Source organism: Falco peregrinus, chromosome 3 (genome assembly GCF_023634155.1).
Source record: "Falco peregrinus isolate bFalPer1 chromosome 3, bFalPer1.pri, whole genome shotgun sequence".
NCBI lineage: Eukaryota > Metazoa > Chordata > Aves > Falconiformes > Falconidae > Falco > Falco peregrinus.
Window position 1 is genome coordinate 3,048,985 of NC_073723.1, and position 13,893 is coordinate 3,062,877.

General features: G+C 38.5%; 1 protein-coding gene across 4 annotated transcripts in view; it reads left to right on the forward strand.

Moving 5' to 3' along the window:
• The window catches only part of KHDRBS3 (KH RNA binding domain containing, signal transduction associated 3), a 95,220-nt gene that overhangs the window by 24,968 nt on the left and 56,359 nt on the right, over positions 1-13,893 (forward strand). For all 4 annotated transcript variants that reach the window (XR_008746457.1, XM_055799554.1, XM_055799555.1 and 1 more), the window contains exons 2-3: positions 284-402; positions 12,176-12,292. Coding sequence is in view for 3 of the 4 variants with exons in the window: in XM_055799554.1 (XP_055655529.1) it covers positions 284-402; positions 12,176-12,292 (236 nt within the window). In the remaining variant the exon portion in view is untranslated. The remainder of the gene's footprint in view (positions 1-283; positions 403-12,175; positions 12,293-13,893) is intronic.

The following is a 13,893-nucleotide window of genomic DNA, read 5'->3' on the forward strand; positions in this document are numbered from 1 at the left end:
CATAAATGTATCTTAAGTGTTAAGTTAAAAGTTAGCATTAAAAATGCTTGCAATGGTAATTCAAGGTACTGATATGAACATGACTATTAAAAAAGCCTGGAAAAGCAAAACATGGTTTACCCCGTTGACCTATATAACCAATTATATGTATTTACACAATATACCATATGTATTATGCCATACAGTGGTTCTGAAGTTTTTAATATATACTGACTTCGAAGATTCTCAGCCTTTAGATTGTTGTATTCAACTAAGAAAATAACTAACTTTTTTCCTTTAACAGAAATTGAAAAATTCCAAAAAGGGGAAGGAAAGGAAGAAGAAAAGTATATTGATGTAGTCATCAATAAAAATATGAAGTTGGGACAAAAAGTTTTGATTCCAGTAAAACAATTCCCTAAGGTAAGCCCAGTTTTCATATTTGATAAGTCTGAGTGCTTACAAAAGATATTCCACTAATATCTTAAATGTAACAGTTAAAAAAACCCCACAGTTTAAACTATTAAGTCTACTGATGCTGTTCTGCAGTCTCTTCTATAGAAGTTCTAAGGTAGGAATGGTCCTTGGGGTGAATGTGCAGGGAAGTGGTGTCAATCACATAAAACAGTATGCTGAGAACAAATGATAAATGAATCATATTTTCAGGATAGTAGGATCCTCCTTTTCAGAATATCAAAAGGAATGAAATATATTTAAGTTGATTCTGATGCCAGGCTTTGAAACTTTCTTATTGTAGGTAGAAGTGTGGCTTAAAATGCACCATTAAGGAACTTGCTGTGTAATTTTTTTCTTCTCATCTTAAGTTTCAGCCATTGTTAGTCTTGAATTAGTTGTATCTATGCTACTAAATCATGCAGTCTGTTCTGGAGGAGTAGGGACTGTTTTAATAACAACTTTCACAACCATGAATTTTTAACATTTCTTTACTGCCAAGTATTAGCCTGCACTAAAAATATTGCTGCCTGGAAGCATTTATTCAACATCCAATAAGCTGTGGAATTTTATTCTTTTGGTCCCGTTTAAAATTTTAAGCTTAGTGTTATGAAAATCAGATTAGCATTTTTTTACTTGTTTGAAATGGCTTTTTCTTCCTACTAGAAATGTCAAGACTGCTTCTGCTCCTCCTCGTGGAGGAAAGTTTTTCCTTCATTCCTTCCACCACTTGTTTAGGAAGACTTTCTAAATACTTTTTCCCACACCGTCAGTGTTTCTCATAAGACTGTACTGGGTAACTTTCAGGGATTGCTTTACTGCTGTTCAAAGTTTTATGAAATATTGCTTCAGTGAATTTGAAACTGCATACCATTTATGTGGGCACCTCTTTGGAACGCTTAGTGAAGTCATCTTTATGACTGGGAAGAGCAATATGCAGAAACATAAAGATGGGAAGGTAAAGGAAGGGGAAACTTAGATGGTCACTGTTTGTAATCAGGATTGAGTATTGAGATGTACGTACTTGAGCTCAAGGTGAAGAAAGACAAAATGGGTATTAAAAGGGGAAACTGCTATTTGAGAAATGCTTCTGCTTCTCTATGTACTGTCAACTTCCTTTAAAGGACTAAACAGTACAATTCTTATTTAGCATAGGTAGTGGGAAAGCCCTTGCCATTTTTGAATGGGCAGGCATGCTCTGCCGTGTGCTTAGTAGTTCTGGTGCATGGAGACAATTTTTGATGGTCTGAGTTAGAATAAAGCCTGGTATGTGCTATGGAAAGAAACCAGAATTTATGTCTAGCTAGAGCTTTATAATCCTATCCATCTCTGTCTAGACCACCAGGATCCATGGAGCACAGAGTAAAACTGCTGTGCAGGATAGACATGCCATGTGAGTTCCTGTGTTTCCACTATGACTTTCTCCACAGAATACTGGTGTTGCTACTCAAACATCTCCTCTGTGCCACAGTGAATAAAACCTTAAGTATTTTTATTTAAGAATATTTTACCCCAGGATACAGGGGCTCAGTTTTTTAGGCATTTCCATTTTATTATATACAGATGGATATTTATGTTAAAACTTAATTACTAAAGATTTTGTGTAGTCAAAAGGAATTAAAATTTCTCACTGTATAGGAGTAGTCTGGGAGGTGAATATGAATTCAGACTTACGACAGGTACTCTTCATTTCTGAAAAACACCCACCCTAAACCACCAGCAGTCACTGCAGTTTAGTATAACTTGTTTACTAGAACCATGCTTGTGGTTTTATTTCTGAGATCTAATGAACTTAAACACATTATATGAAGTGATACAGCTTCAACATAGCAAACTGAGAGCCTTATCCTCATGTACTGTAGTCTGCAGTGAGTGACTTGAGTTTTGAATGCCTGTACACAGGGGAACATCCTAATTTTTGCATCCTAGCTTTTGCTCTAAAGACTGTTCCTCATCCTGTTAGATGTGTTCAGAGGAGGGCTCAGAAATTAGGAATAATTTGTCTTTTGGGGTAGATAGGGAATTATTCCAGTCATCTTGGTTTCACTGAGCTGTAACTAAGAGTGCACGCATTGTATATTCAGTTCTGTAGAATTTAATACTTTCTGCTTATGTGGTGTTTATAAAACCTGAAATGATAATGCACATAAATGCTTTATGCCTCTGTGGTTCTTTTCTGTGCACTTGTGCAGTTTCCTAGACAATTTTGTGTACAAAAGGTATTAGTATTAGTGCAAATGTGTAATTTGTGGAAGGTGCCAAGTGATAGTTCCTCAGAAAAATGGTTAAAAGATTAAGTTCTCATTTATGAGCAATTTTCTCCTTCCTACTGATCAGGATTGGTAACAAATCCTTCAGAAGAATGAAACTTAAGACTTAAATACAGATGAAATCTGTGCAAAAAGCTCTTCTGCATGTGAATATTGAATTCAGAGCAGTTTTCCTAGCAAGCTGGCATCTGTTTCTGTATGCCTGCAGTCCACGCTAGTGCTGTTGGGTATTATGTAAGATCCTGAACAAAAAGATACCTCCAGTCTTTCAAGAGTTGTAGTCTTTTTGGTGTTAATGAAAGGAGAATCTGCTGTCTGAATCTGACCAAGTCTCTACAACTGCTAAATCTGTGAAACTAGTATTGGGGTACCAGTTTGGGTTGAATCTGGCATACTTGGTTATCCAGAAAGTGGTTAGGAAAAACTAAGTTTGTTTCAACTTTATGAATAGAATAGTTCTTCCCCAAATGATCCTGCTTTTAAACAGGATCAAAAAAGCAAGTTACTAAAGTTATTAAATCCTTAACAGGATTTAATTTCTGAAAATGAAACTAACTACAAATGTAAGTGAATTTGCTAGCAGAAACTTTTCCTTTGTTTAAATTTGCCAGTGATGGCTCTGGCAAGCAAAGATGCCTCTGCTGTTCAGGTAGATAGGATTAATGAAATATCAATCGTAATTATTTCGGTGATAAATGAGGTCTCTGGACCAAGTCAGCCCACCAGTGCACTACCCCCATTCAGGCAGCCTACCCAACCTGACATGGGGTTAAGTACAGTTCCTTTAAGTATTTCATTGCCCTTTTCCTCTTTCAAACTTCTAACAGTGACTCCTTGAATAAATAATAGCCTCAGCATGGGTCAGGCAGTCCTAGCTCTGATCTGATCAGCCTGGCACTGGGTGATGCCTGCTCACATTACCTGTCCTGACAGACACATTCTCATGGGCTCGTAGCTGGGTCCTGTTCAAATACAGCCTCGTTATGTCTGACAGCCCTGGAAGGTGACAGGTTAACTGCAGCAGAAAGCTATGCAACTGAAGTTCGGAGCAGCTGGGTTTCTATTGGAAAAGAATCTGGTAGACCTCAGATTCAAAAGTAGGTATTTCAATTTGATGGGCATTTTTGCTCTCCCTGCGAAAAACCTTGGGAGTTTCTGGTCTTCTGCTTACTGCACAGAAAGTTTTGTCTGTGGTCATATGCTTAACTTGCCTCCTGTGGTGCTATATATTTATATCCTTTAGCTGGGACCTTTTGTCCTGCTCAAACCTTGGCAGTGTTAACAGACCTAGTATCTCATGCTAGAGCTAGTTGGCCTAAATGTTGATTGTGGTTTTTTTTTACATCTGAACCTTGGTAGAAGGTGATAAAATTCAGGCTGTCTTGGTTATTCCGTGTGCTTTGTGAAATAATTTAAGATAATCCCAGAAGTTATGTTCAGTTTGTCCTTGAGGCTGGTTGTACATTTCAATGAATTTCTTCATTTGTTCTTTAGATTCCAGTACACATGAAAAAACACTAAATTAATGTTTTGATATGGTGACATAGTCTTGGTAAAAGAAAACCCCACGGAAACTTTTTCTATAGATTGCAGGTTCAAAATCTGATTGTATATGATCTTGTTATGAATTTTTCAGGTTGGTCCAGCTCTACAGATTCCTCTGAAAAGCCTGAATTGCTGTGATGCAGAAATTAATCTGAGGTATTTAGGTGGGGCTTGAATATGCTTTGGTAATGCTGTCTGTAGTCTTGTAACTGGGACGTGCTACAAGCAAGGATTTGAAAGGTTAGGGATTTTATGCAAGCTTATAGGAAAAGGGCCGACTTTCTGAGGTAGGATTCAGTTCTAAATCAAGTTGCCTGTAGGTAGGAGTCCACATGGGTGTTGACGTCTAAACTGTAGTTAGTGGAATGAGATCTCGTCAGTTTAGGCAATGGAATTCAGGGTGACTTGCTATTTGATCAGCTGAATACCTCGACTGACTCTAGGTCAAGCGTGAAAATATGACCCTTAAACCTGTACTTCTGTTGCATTTCATGCTTGAAAATCTACAAACTTTAGCAGAAGTAGTGAGCTGGCTGTGGAAGGTCATGATGTGGCTGTCTTGGTGAAGGGATTCTTCAGATCTATCCTGACGCTGCTATGAAATGCCAGCATGTGTGAAAGGTGTTTTCCTAGATACGTACAAATGAGGCAGGAAGGTGTTATCTCCTTCCCACGCACTTAATGAATATGCATTGTGAAGTATTTATTCTCGGAAATCTGATTTTGCTTTGACATTTAGGGAACTTGTCTTATGAATTGGGAGAAAAAAAATAACTTCTATGGATGATAAATGGGATGATGGCTTTCCATGAGATGGATCAAAAATATGGAAACAATTTCCGTTTTGTGACAGGCTACCATTTTAAGTTGTTCACAGATATACATTTAAATACTGTGTACATCTTAGAAGCCACTGAGAAATGATCTCTGTGTTCCCTGAAGTGGTATATATATAAATATATATTCAGTGGTATGTACATAAATATATATTCTCAAAAGTTAATGACTTATGGAACTGGTATCAACATTTAAGTAATTTAGCTCAATGTTTAAAGTGAAAATATTTATTTTTAAATTTGTCATGTACAGTATATCTGCAGTTGTTATGTAAAGTCATGGAGAGATTAACTTTTTAATAACATATCTAGTTAGAAAACAATTTTTGATAGTAGCTTAGTTCTAAGGATTTCTTAAGAGTAGAAATGAGAAAATGTGGTTGTATAACCATAAGTGACATGGAAGAGCAAGCATTAAATGTAATACCAGGGATAACTTTTTGGTGACTTCAAAGTAATTGACTAAGCTTTCTGTTGTGAATAAATGTTTAAAGACCTATTACTGCATTGTATGAAGGAGAGCATAGTTTGTGGTACAGCATAGATGCCTGAAGTATTTACCTTTCTATAGGAACATTTTCTTTATGATGAGGAAAAATCTTGGAGGTTTTCATGGTTTCAGGTCATTGTAAGGGGAAGTGCTCTGTATCTATTTTTATATTTTCTAGTGACTGTATCACAGGGCAGCTACTGCAGAAAACTAATATGCCAAGGAAGCTTTCTATGGCTTTAATGACAATGGCTTGCTTAGAGCTTTACAGGAAAGCATTTGGTCAAACCTTTATACTTCCAGTAAGTATTTTAAGCTGGATGAGCCATTTGCAGCAGACTTTTCTTGGTGAGGATGAACAAGGATTACTTTTTGTATTATATCCCCCTTCCTGTAATATATACATTTAAAAATGCTGTAGCATTGGCATTAATTCCTTTTTTGCTGAAATTCATATAGTAGATCTAATCCTTATGAAGAGAATGTCTCACTTGTATACTCTTTGTAGCTGTGTTTTCTCCAGGACTGTTTTCAGGGACTAGTTTCAAGCAGCAACCTGGTAAGGAAATAAAACTCTTAACTGTTAAAAGTCATATTCTGATTTGGGGATTCTGAAGAAATGGGTGTTAAGCAGTGATGTCCATAATCTCCATTGTACTATATCTGCAAAAATGCTTCTTAAAATAAGGATTTGTGAATATTTAGAGAGGAAACAGTTTTCAAGCAAAAACATGATTATTGGTTATTTTTTCTGTTTCTATTAGGATAGGTTTTTTCTATTAAATTTTGTTTTCAGATGGAGATTTTTTTAGTTACACAGTACTTTAGGTATCTGTAAAAGGGAAACAAATAGATGCTTTCAGTGTAGTCAACCAGTATTTGTGGGCTAGTGGGCACCATGGCCAAGGGATAGAATCCCATATCTGAGGAGTTTGGGAAGGCACTGCAGCACTTTGTGGTGTATCTTTACCTGTACAGTAAGTCGGTGGTGTAGATAAAGGAGGATGCGCTTTCAGTGACCAGTTTTAGGAAAGAGCACCTCTTAAATCTTGCATCCTTCTGCTCAAACTAAAGTGTATCTGGTGTTACTTCAATATGATGTAGGACTGCAGAGGGTACCATTCATTACTACTGGAGTGTTATTTGGCTCAAACTGTTGCTGAGGTAAAAATTTTCCCCATCTTCTCCAGTTGTCTCCTCCCAGGTCTGTTAATTTGAATCTTGATACTGTCTTTGCAAAGCTGCCTTAAATGTTTTGCTGTAATTTTGTTTGAGGTACCATATTTGGTGCATCCTTCAGAGGTGGTCTAGGAGTAACTTTAAGTTGGGGGCTTTATCCTCCATTTTATATACTGTCATCCATAGTATCCTGATTCTTATCTAAGACATCAGAAGCTGTCTTAATGTAGAGGCAACTCTTGATGTAATGTAGTGATTTGTCCAGTGTAGAATAATGTTCATGGCTGGCTCTTCATGGTTCTGCAGGGTAGCTGAACTCCGGCTATGGCAACAGCTTCCAGACCAGCTTGTGCTGGAAAGCAGGATGACTGCTTTAAGGCACTGTTAAGCTGAAACTAGTGAACTTGAGGATGGTTTTGGGTATTTACAGCAGTTTGGATATGATTATGTGGTACTAGGGAGAAGGGTGAGGGAAGGGCAAGCGAAGAGGAGAGTCTGCTGTGTCTCTGAGCCAGGCTAGTGAATGGGACTGAAATGGTTGGTATTGAGCTGTTCAGATGTCTTTGTTACTATCCAGTGCCTCTTAATTCAGAGATCGTTAATAAGCTTGAGTTGGCTACTAGGCCTGAATTTGTATTTTGTTCTTGTGTTCTTGGGCAAATAAACTGTGAATGTGAAGCATGGGGAGCACCCATGAAACCTGTACATGAGCTATCAGGCTTATTTGCTTCTGTTTCACCAGCAGATAGGCTGGATTTGTTAATTTTGTAAAGAAAATTTGTCTTATGGGTGGTAGTTCTGTACCTTTAGGTTTGAGTCCTTCCACTCCTTGATCACAGGGGATAGTGTTACAATCAATGATAGTAACTTAGTGGCTGATACCTTTTTTAGGTGTTCCTGTATGTCTATGAAATATTTCTAAACAAACCTTTGCTGATCAGAAGTTTACAATTTGATGTAAAATGGAGATAAACAAATAGTTCAAGCAAAATTCGGTACCTGTTCAAAGTAAATGTTTTCTACTGAAAGATTAATTCAATATCATAAATGGGTTTTATTTATAGAATAATCAACTGAAATGTTCCAAAGCTTTTCAGCTTTGTTATGTGGGAACAAAAAGGCTTTGGGACTGCATTGTAAGCAATTTTTTAGTAACCTTCAGTGTTCATTGTGTTTTTAAGCTACATCTAGAGGTACTGTGTTTTCAAATCAGCAGAATTTCAGACTTGCAGCAAGGGTTCTCATGCTTCAGACTTGTCAAATCTAATATTTGGAGCCTCGGTGCACAGGAAAGAATGGTTCAGTGGATCTCAGGATACAGCTAATACATTTTCATGTTCATTAAATGTGTTGTCTAGAACATGTCATCTGTGCAGCTACTTGTATAGCTACCATAATGTCTTGGCTTCAATGCTAGAGATTTTTCGATTTTGAAAAGATGACAACTTTTGGTGGTATTAGTTTTGTAGGTCAAGTTTTAGATATGCACAACATTTAAACTATTAATTAAAATAAGCAATACAGCTGGAATAAACAAATGTGTTTTGGAACACCTGAGTCGTCTTTGAGCACGGAAACCTCTTACTTTGATTACATGCAAAGTGGATTTCACTTTTGCAGCTATGCACTTCCATTTGTTATGACTAGTAGTTTGTATTTTAATTGTCAGGTAGTTGTTTGTTCCAGTTAGGAAATGATATTCAGAGCTATGCATCACATAGTTAAATACATGCTTGCCTACTCCTAAATTGCAGTCAAAAATTGAGTAAAATTTCATCTGAATATTTTAACTAAGATTACTGTTAGAAATTTAGACTGTATCATACTGCAGGTACTCAACATTCTGAAATAATTTCAGCATACATTACTGTAAATGGAAAACCTCTCATTTTAAAGTATGCAGTGTTTATTTTAATTCTTAACTTACAAGGCTATTTTAAAGTAAACATAAGTAATCTTAAGTAATACTTGAAAAATTGGTGTGGTATTCCACTATGAAAGCTTTCATTTGAGCTTAACTATGAACTCCCTAGGTAATGATCCTTTATTTAAGGAGACTGTTGACGAGGAGTTACTGAATTCTCGAAGTTTGGACTTGTTATGAATTGTTTCAATTTGTTTGCTTTCCTTGCAGTTATACCTCCAGAAATAATAAAATCAGAAGTTCAAGTTGGAAGGGACTCTAGAGAACATCTGGTCCAAGCTTCTGTTGAAATCATGACTGTAAATTAGATCACACAAGGGCCCATCAGCAACCCTGAGTCCCAAATATTCTCAGCAAGGGAGATTTCTACAGTTCTGTTGGGCAACCTATTTCTGATGAATGGTCTCCTTCACTGTGTCTTAGGTCCTATAAGAAAAAAAAGGAATATACCTAGAAAAAAGAATGTATATATAAAGAAATTGCCTGAGGATTTCTTGAGATTTGGCCTGATAATTTCAGAAAAGACTAGTTCATGCAAGGCCTTAAAAGCTTCTGTGGGCTACAGTCATCCATAAGCAATTTGTTCAATTGTATCTTGGTTCTAACTCAGGCCTACATTGGGAATTGAAATTGCAAGTACTAAGGGTAATAAAACTGTATTTTCATATTTAGTAGGCCTAATGCTTGCATTGCCTTTTGGTTAAAGCTGAAGCAGGTGAACTGGAGCTGTAGGCTTTCTATGTGGTAGGGGGACTGCAGCTGGGCCTGTTTTCCATCAGCACTTCCAGTGTAGCAAAAAAAGATTCTGAGCTGCAGCTACCCCATTGTTAAGTGTTTTCAGATTCCTCCAGAGGAACAGGAAGATCAAAGAAGCCCATCTTGGCCCTTTAGTGAAACAGTAGTAGAAGAACAGTCAAAGAGCTTACAAAGTGTTCGTGGCCCAAAAATTATGAAACAAGTACTTTAAGCCTGTTTGCTCTATAGCATCACTGTATATATTAGGAAGAATATATATGTGTGTGTGTGAATATATACATACATGTCTATAAGTGGAAGAAATTCTTCACTATGAGGGTGGTAAGACACTGGCCCAGGCTGCCCAGAGCAGCTGTGGGTGCCCCATCCCTGGCAGTGCTCAAGGCCAGGCTGGACGGGGCTGGGAGCAGCCTGGTCTGGTGGAAGATGTCCCTGCCCATGGCAGGGGGGTGGGAACTAGATGGTCTTTAAGGTCCCTTCCAACCCAAACCATTCTGTGATTCTGTGACTATATTTTACTTGTGCCTAGAACTATCGTTATGTTAACATGGTTGTGGCACTATAGATTCCAACACTGTGAATAACCCAGTTTTACAGATTAGCATTTGGGATAGTAAATATTCCTGAATAGTTGCTTGTTGATAAATAATCTCTATTGCAGTGTTTTGACAGGAATTATGGTGGGATGACCTTTGGCTGCCAGGTGCTCACCAAGCTGCTTGATCACTTCCCCCCTCAATAGGTGGATGAGGGGGGAAAGCAGGATGAAAAAATCAGTGTCTTGAGATGAGGATAGGGAGATGGTTCACAAATTAGTCACGGCTAAAACAGACCTGACTTGGGGAAGATGATTTTATTGCCTATTAATTGTAACAGAAGGATAGTGAGAAGTAGAACAAAACTAAAACTGCCTTTCCTACACCCCCCTGTTCTTTCTTGACCTAAATTCACTTCTCATTCTTCTACCACCTTCCCAAGTGGCATGGAGGGATAGGGAATTGGGGGTTCTGGTCAGCTCATGACACTCTCTGCTCTGCCCTCCTCAGGTTCTTCCCATGATCCATCCTGGGGTTCCTCCCACAGGATACAGTTGTTCACAAACTGCTCTAATGGGGGTCCCTTCTTGAAGAACTGTACCCTGTAGAACAGACTTCTCTGGTGTGGGTCCCCCATGGTGTCACAGGACCTGCCAGAAACTTTGCTCTGGCATGAGCTCTCCATGGGCTGCAGCTTCCTTGGGTACATCCACCTGCTCCAGTGTAGGGTCTTCCATGGGTGGCAGGGTGGATATCTGCTCCACTGTGGTTCTCCATGGGCTGCAGGGGCACAGCCTGCCTCACCATGGTCTTCAGGTGCCTGGAGCGCCTTCTCCCCCTCCTTCTTCACTGACCTTGGTGTCTGCAGAGTTGTTGTGCTCACATTCTCATTTGTCTCAGCTTTGCAGTGGTTTTACCCTTTCTTAAATACGTTATCACATAGGTGCTATGTAGCTGATGGGCCAAGCTTTGGGCAATGGTGGGTCTGTCTTGGAGCTGACTCTATCCAACATGGGGACAGCTTCTGGCATCTTCTCACAGAAGTCACCACTGCAGCCTCCTGCTACGAAAACTTTGCTGTGTAAATCCAATACAGGAATAAATTACTACATTCAGCAAGTGTTTACAGCATTCCAGACCAACTTCCAAGTATAGTTCATGATTATCATCTTTTTTTGTGATTTTTTTTTTCCCCCAACTAAAATAGTTCTCTGCATACTAGGTGAATCCTTATCTAGCTAGCCTTCAAATTTTATATACCTTCCAAAATGCAGTGCAGCAATAACAGAAGAGAACTGCTGAATGTACACAACTTTTCTCCTGGTGTATGTGACTGGGAATATGTGCCCTATGGAGCAGTGCTCATGAGAACTTTCACACCTGCTCGTTCTACTACGTCCAGTTTTGTGTCCTTGATATGACAATAGGAAGACTCTCCCTTTCTGTGTTTTTTTAATGAATGGATTTTTTGATACCTGTTTTCTTTAGCCTGCTTTCCCTCTGAAGCACCTTCTGGGCAGAAAGAGACCCAGCTGTATGTTCTGATGTTTTGTATGAACAGAAACAGTTGGGGTTTCTTTGTCTTTGTTTTTGTGGCTCACCACTTTCTTCTCCCTAGTTACCTTAATGGTGTAATGCCATGGGTATGAACACCACTGGCTTTGGTAAACTTCAGTGATAATGGGGTATGAGTGGCAGTTGACAAGATAGCAGTTCTGGTTTGGGACTGGATTTTTATGCTTATGTTCTCCGGATTTAATTCTGTGCTTGTTTCTGTTACTTGATAAATCTCCAAGGGAGGACAAGGCAATTAAGATACTACTTTTCTTCAGAGCTTTGTTATCTCTATTCTTCATAGCTTTTTGTATCTGTGAGATTGCCAGCTTTTTTATGGTCATGTACCTGGTAACAATTGTTGAAAACCTGAATTGCAGTTTGAGCACATCTGTTCTCAATGTTGAATGGGATAAACACAAAGTTCTCTTCATACTATTTGATTTCTTTGAGTTCAGATACTTGTTTCTGTTGACATCTGGTGGAGCCGCTAACATGCTGTTACTGTCCTACAGAGTTGTACTTAATGACTGTGTAGTTTATGATCTAATACTTGTTTGCACCCAGAACAAAATTGTTTCAGCAAAATACTCCATTTTGCGTACTTATGCTTAAAAATCCACTGAGCTTAATGGCTTTTTGTTTTCTTACAGTTCAACTTTGTGGGAAAACTTTTGGGTCCACGTGGCAATTCTCTAAAGCGCTTACAGGAAGAAACACTGACAAAAATGTCTATTTTGGGAAAGGGTTCTATGAGGGACAAGACAAAGGTAAGCCCTGAGTATGTTAGTGGAGTGTTTGATACCTGAAATTCATAACTTATCTAATATTTCTGGGGAGGTGAACAAACACTGTGATAAAAATTGCAGCAAATAAAAAGCATAGGTTAGCCTCTCATTAGCTAGATTCAGATAGTCTGTTTTCTCTAAGGTCTCTGTTTTTAGTGAGTGTTTTGAGGCTACCATGAGCTGTACATAATCGCAAAATGGAGTAATGCATTTCACTGGTAAGAGAAGCAGCAATATGTTTATTGGTGTAGAACAGATTTAACCAAGTTTGATAGTGAATGCAACAGTGTGAAAGCAACACAAGCTTCAGTGGCAAGGTCCACTGGATTGTTTACTGCACAGAGGACAGGGTCAGATAAAACTGTAAAGACGATCCTCCTGTTGAGTCATGGGGGAGGTTCAGAAAGGACCCCCTTGCCTTCTCAACTCCTCAGGGGAGAGTTTAGCTGCACCTGGATCCAGACTTCTCAGACTTGGTCAACAGTTTCTAGCTAAAAGACTACATATGCGCAATCAATCCTTTATACCACTTAGCTAGGATTTCAAAGTTTAGCATGCTGTTAATCACTTACCGAGAACCTGTTGTGGCAAGGAATCTCTCAACCTTAATGAGTGACCTTGAGAGGCATCCCTACTCAAGGGGAGATCTTGGTGTGCAGCCCACTGCCATGCAGGAGAGCTCAACAAGCTCTGGGCTGTCCACTATTTATGAGGTAAAATGATTGACTCAGCCATACTGACATACCACCCATATTTTGCGTAGCACCCAAACTGTGATCCTGGGGACTTAAGTGGGGCATTACCAGTAGCATGTTCTAGATTGGTCTTGTACAGCTTGAGTAATGCCCAAGTGCGCATGGCAGTGTCCTCACTTTTGAAGGAACCTGAGTTCTAGATAGATCCAAACAAACTTTTTGACAGGAAAAAAAATTTACACCAAACATGTAAATTTAATAACACTTCATCATCTGTTTTTATCTGTCTAGGAGATAAAATACACCCAGAAAAAAGTCACAGCTCTGAAGATGACTTGTGCAACTTAAGCAATTGACAAATTGCAGTTGTTTCTATCGGAAGTATTTAGTTAAGAGTGGACTTATCCATTACAAGAACTGAAGTAGACAGCCGAAGAGAAACCTTTAGCTTGATAGGGGTACTAATAATCAGTGTCACTCTTTACTGACCTAGATCTCTAGCAATATTTGTAGCAGATAAGTGTATATCAGTGAGGAGGTATCACCTGTCTGGTAAGCTGCATTAATTGGAGCATTCCTAGTGATGCAAGTTAAAACACTGAACTATTTCTTGCCTGTAGCATACCATGTTTTATAGGCCTCTGGTGAAATATTCCTGTGGTTATGCAATAATCTGAAACTTAAAAAATACTGTGCACTATAAAGACTGATAGGCATGCATATGGAAGAGTGACTTAGAGGGTTGGCTACTGAATTTCCTAAACTGTGTATATTTTTAGCACATTTTTATTTGACTTTTCTTGATTGAGATGCTAGCTGAAACTGCTTAAATTTTTTTTTGTGGTCAATAAAGTTGTGAGTTTAAGCTATTTTTTGCAGAGAACTTAA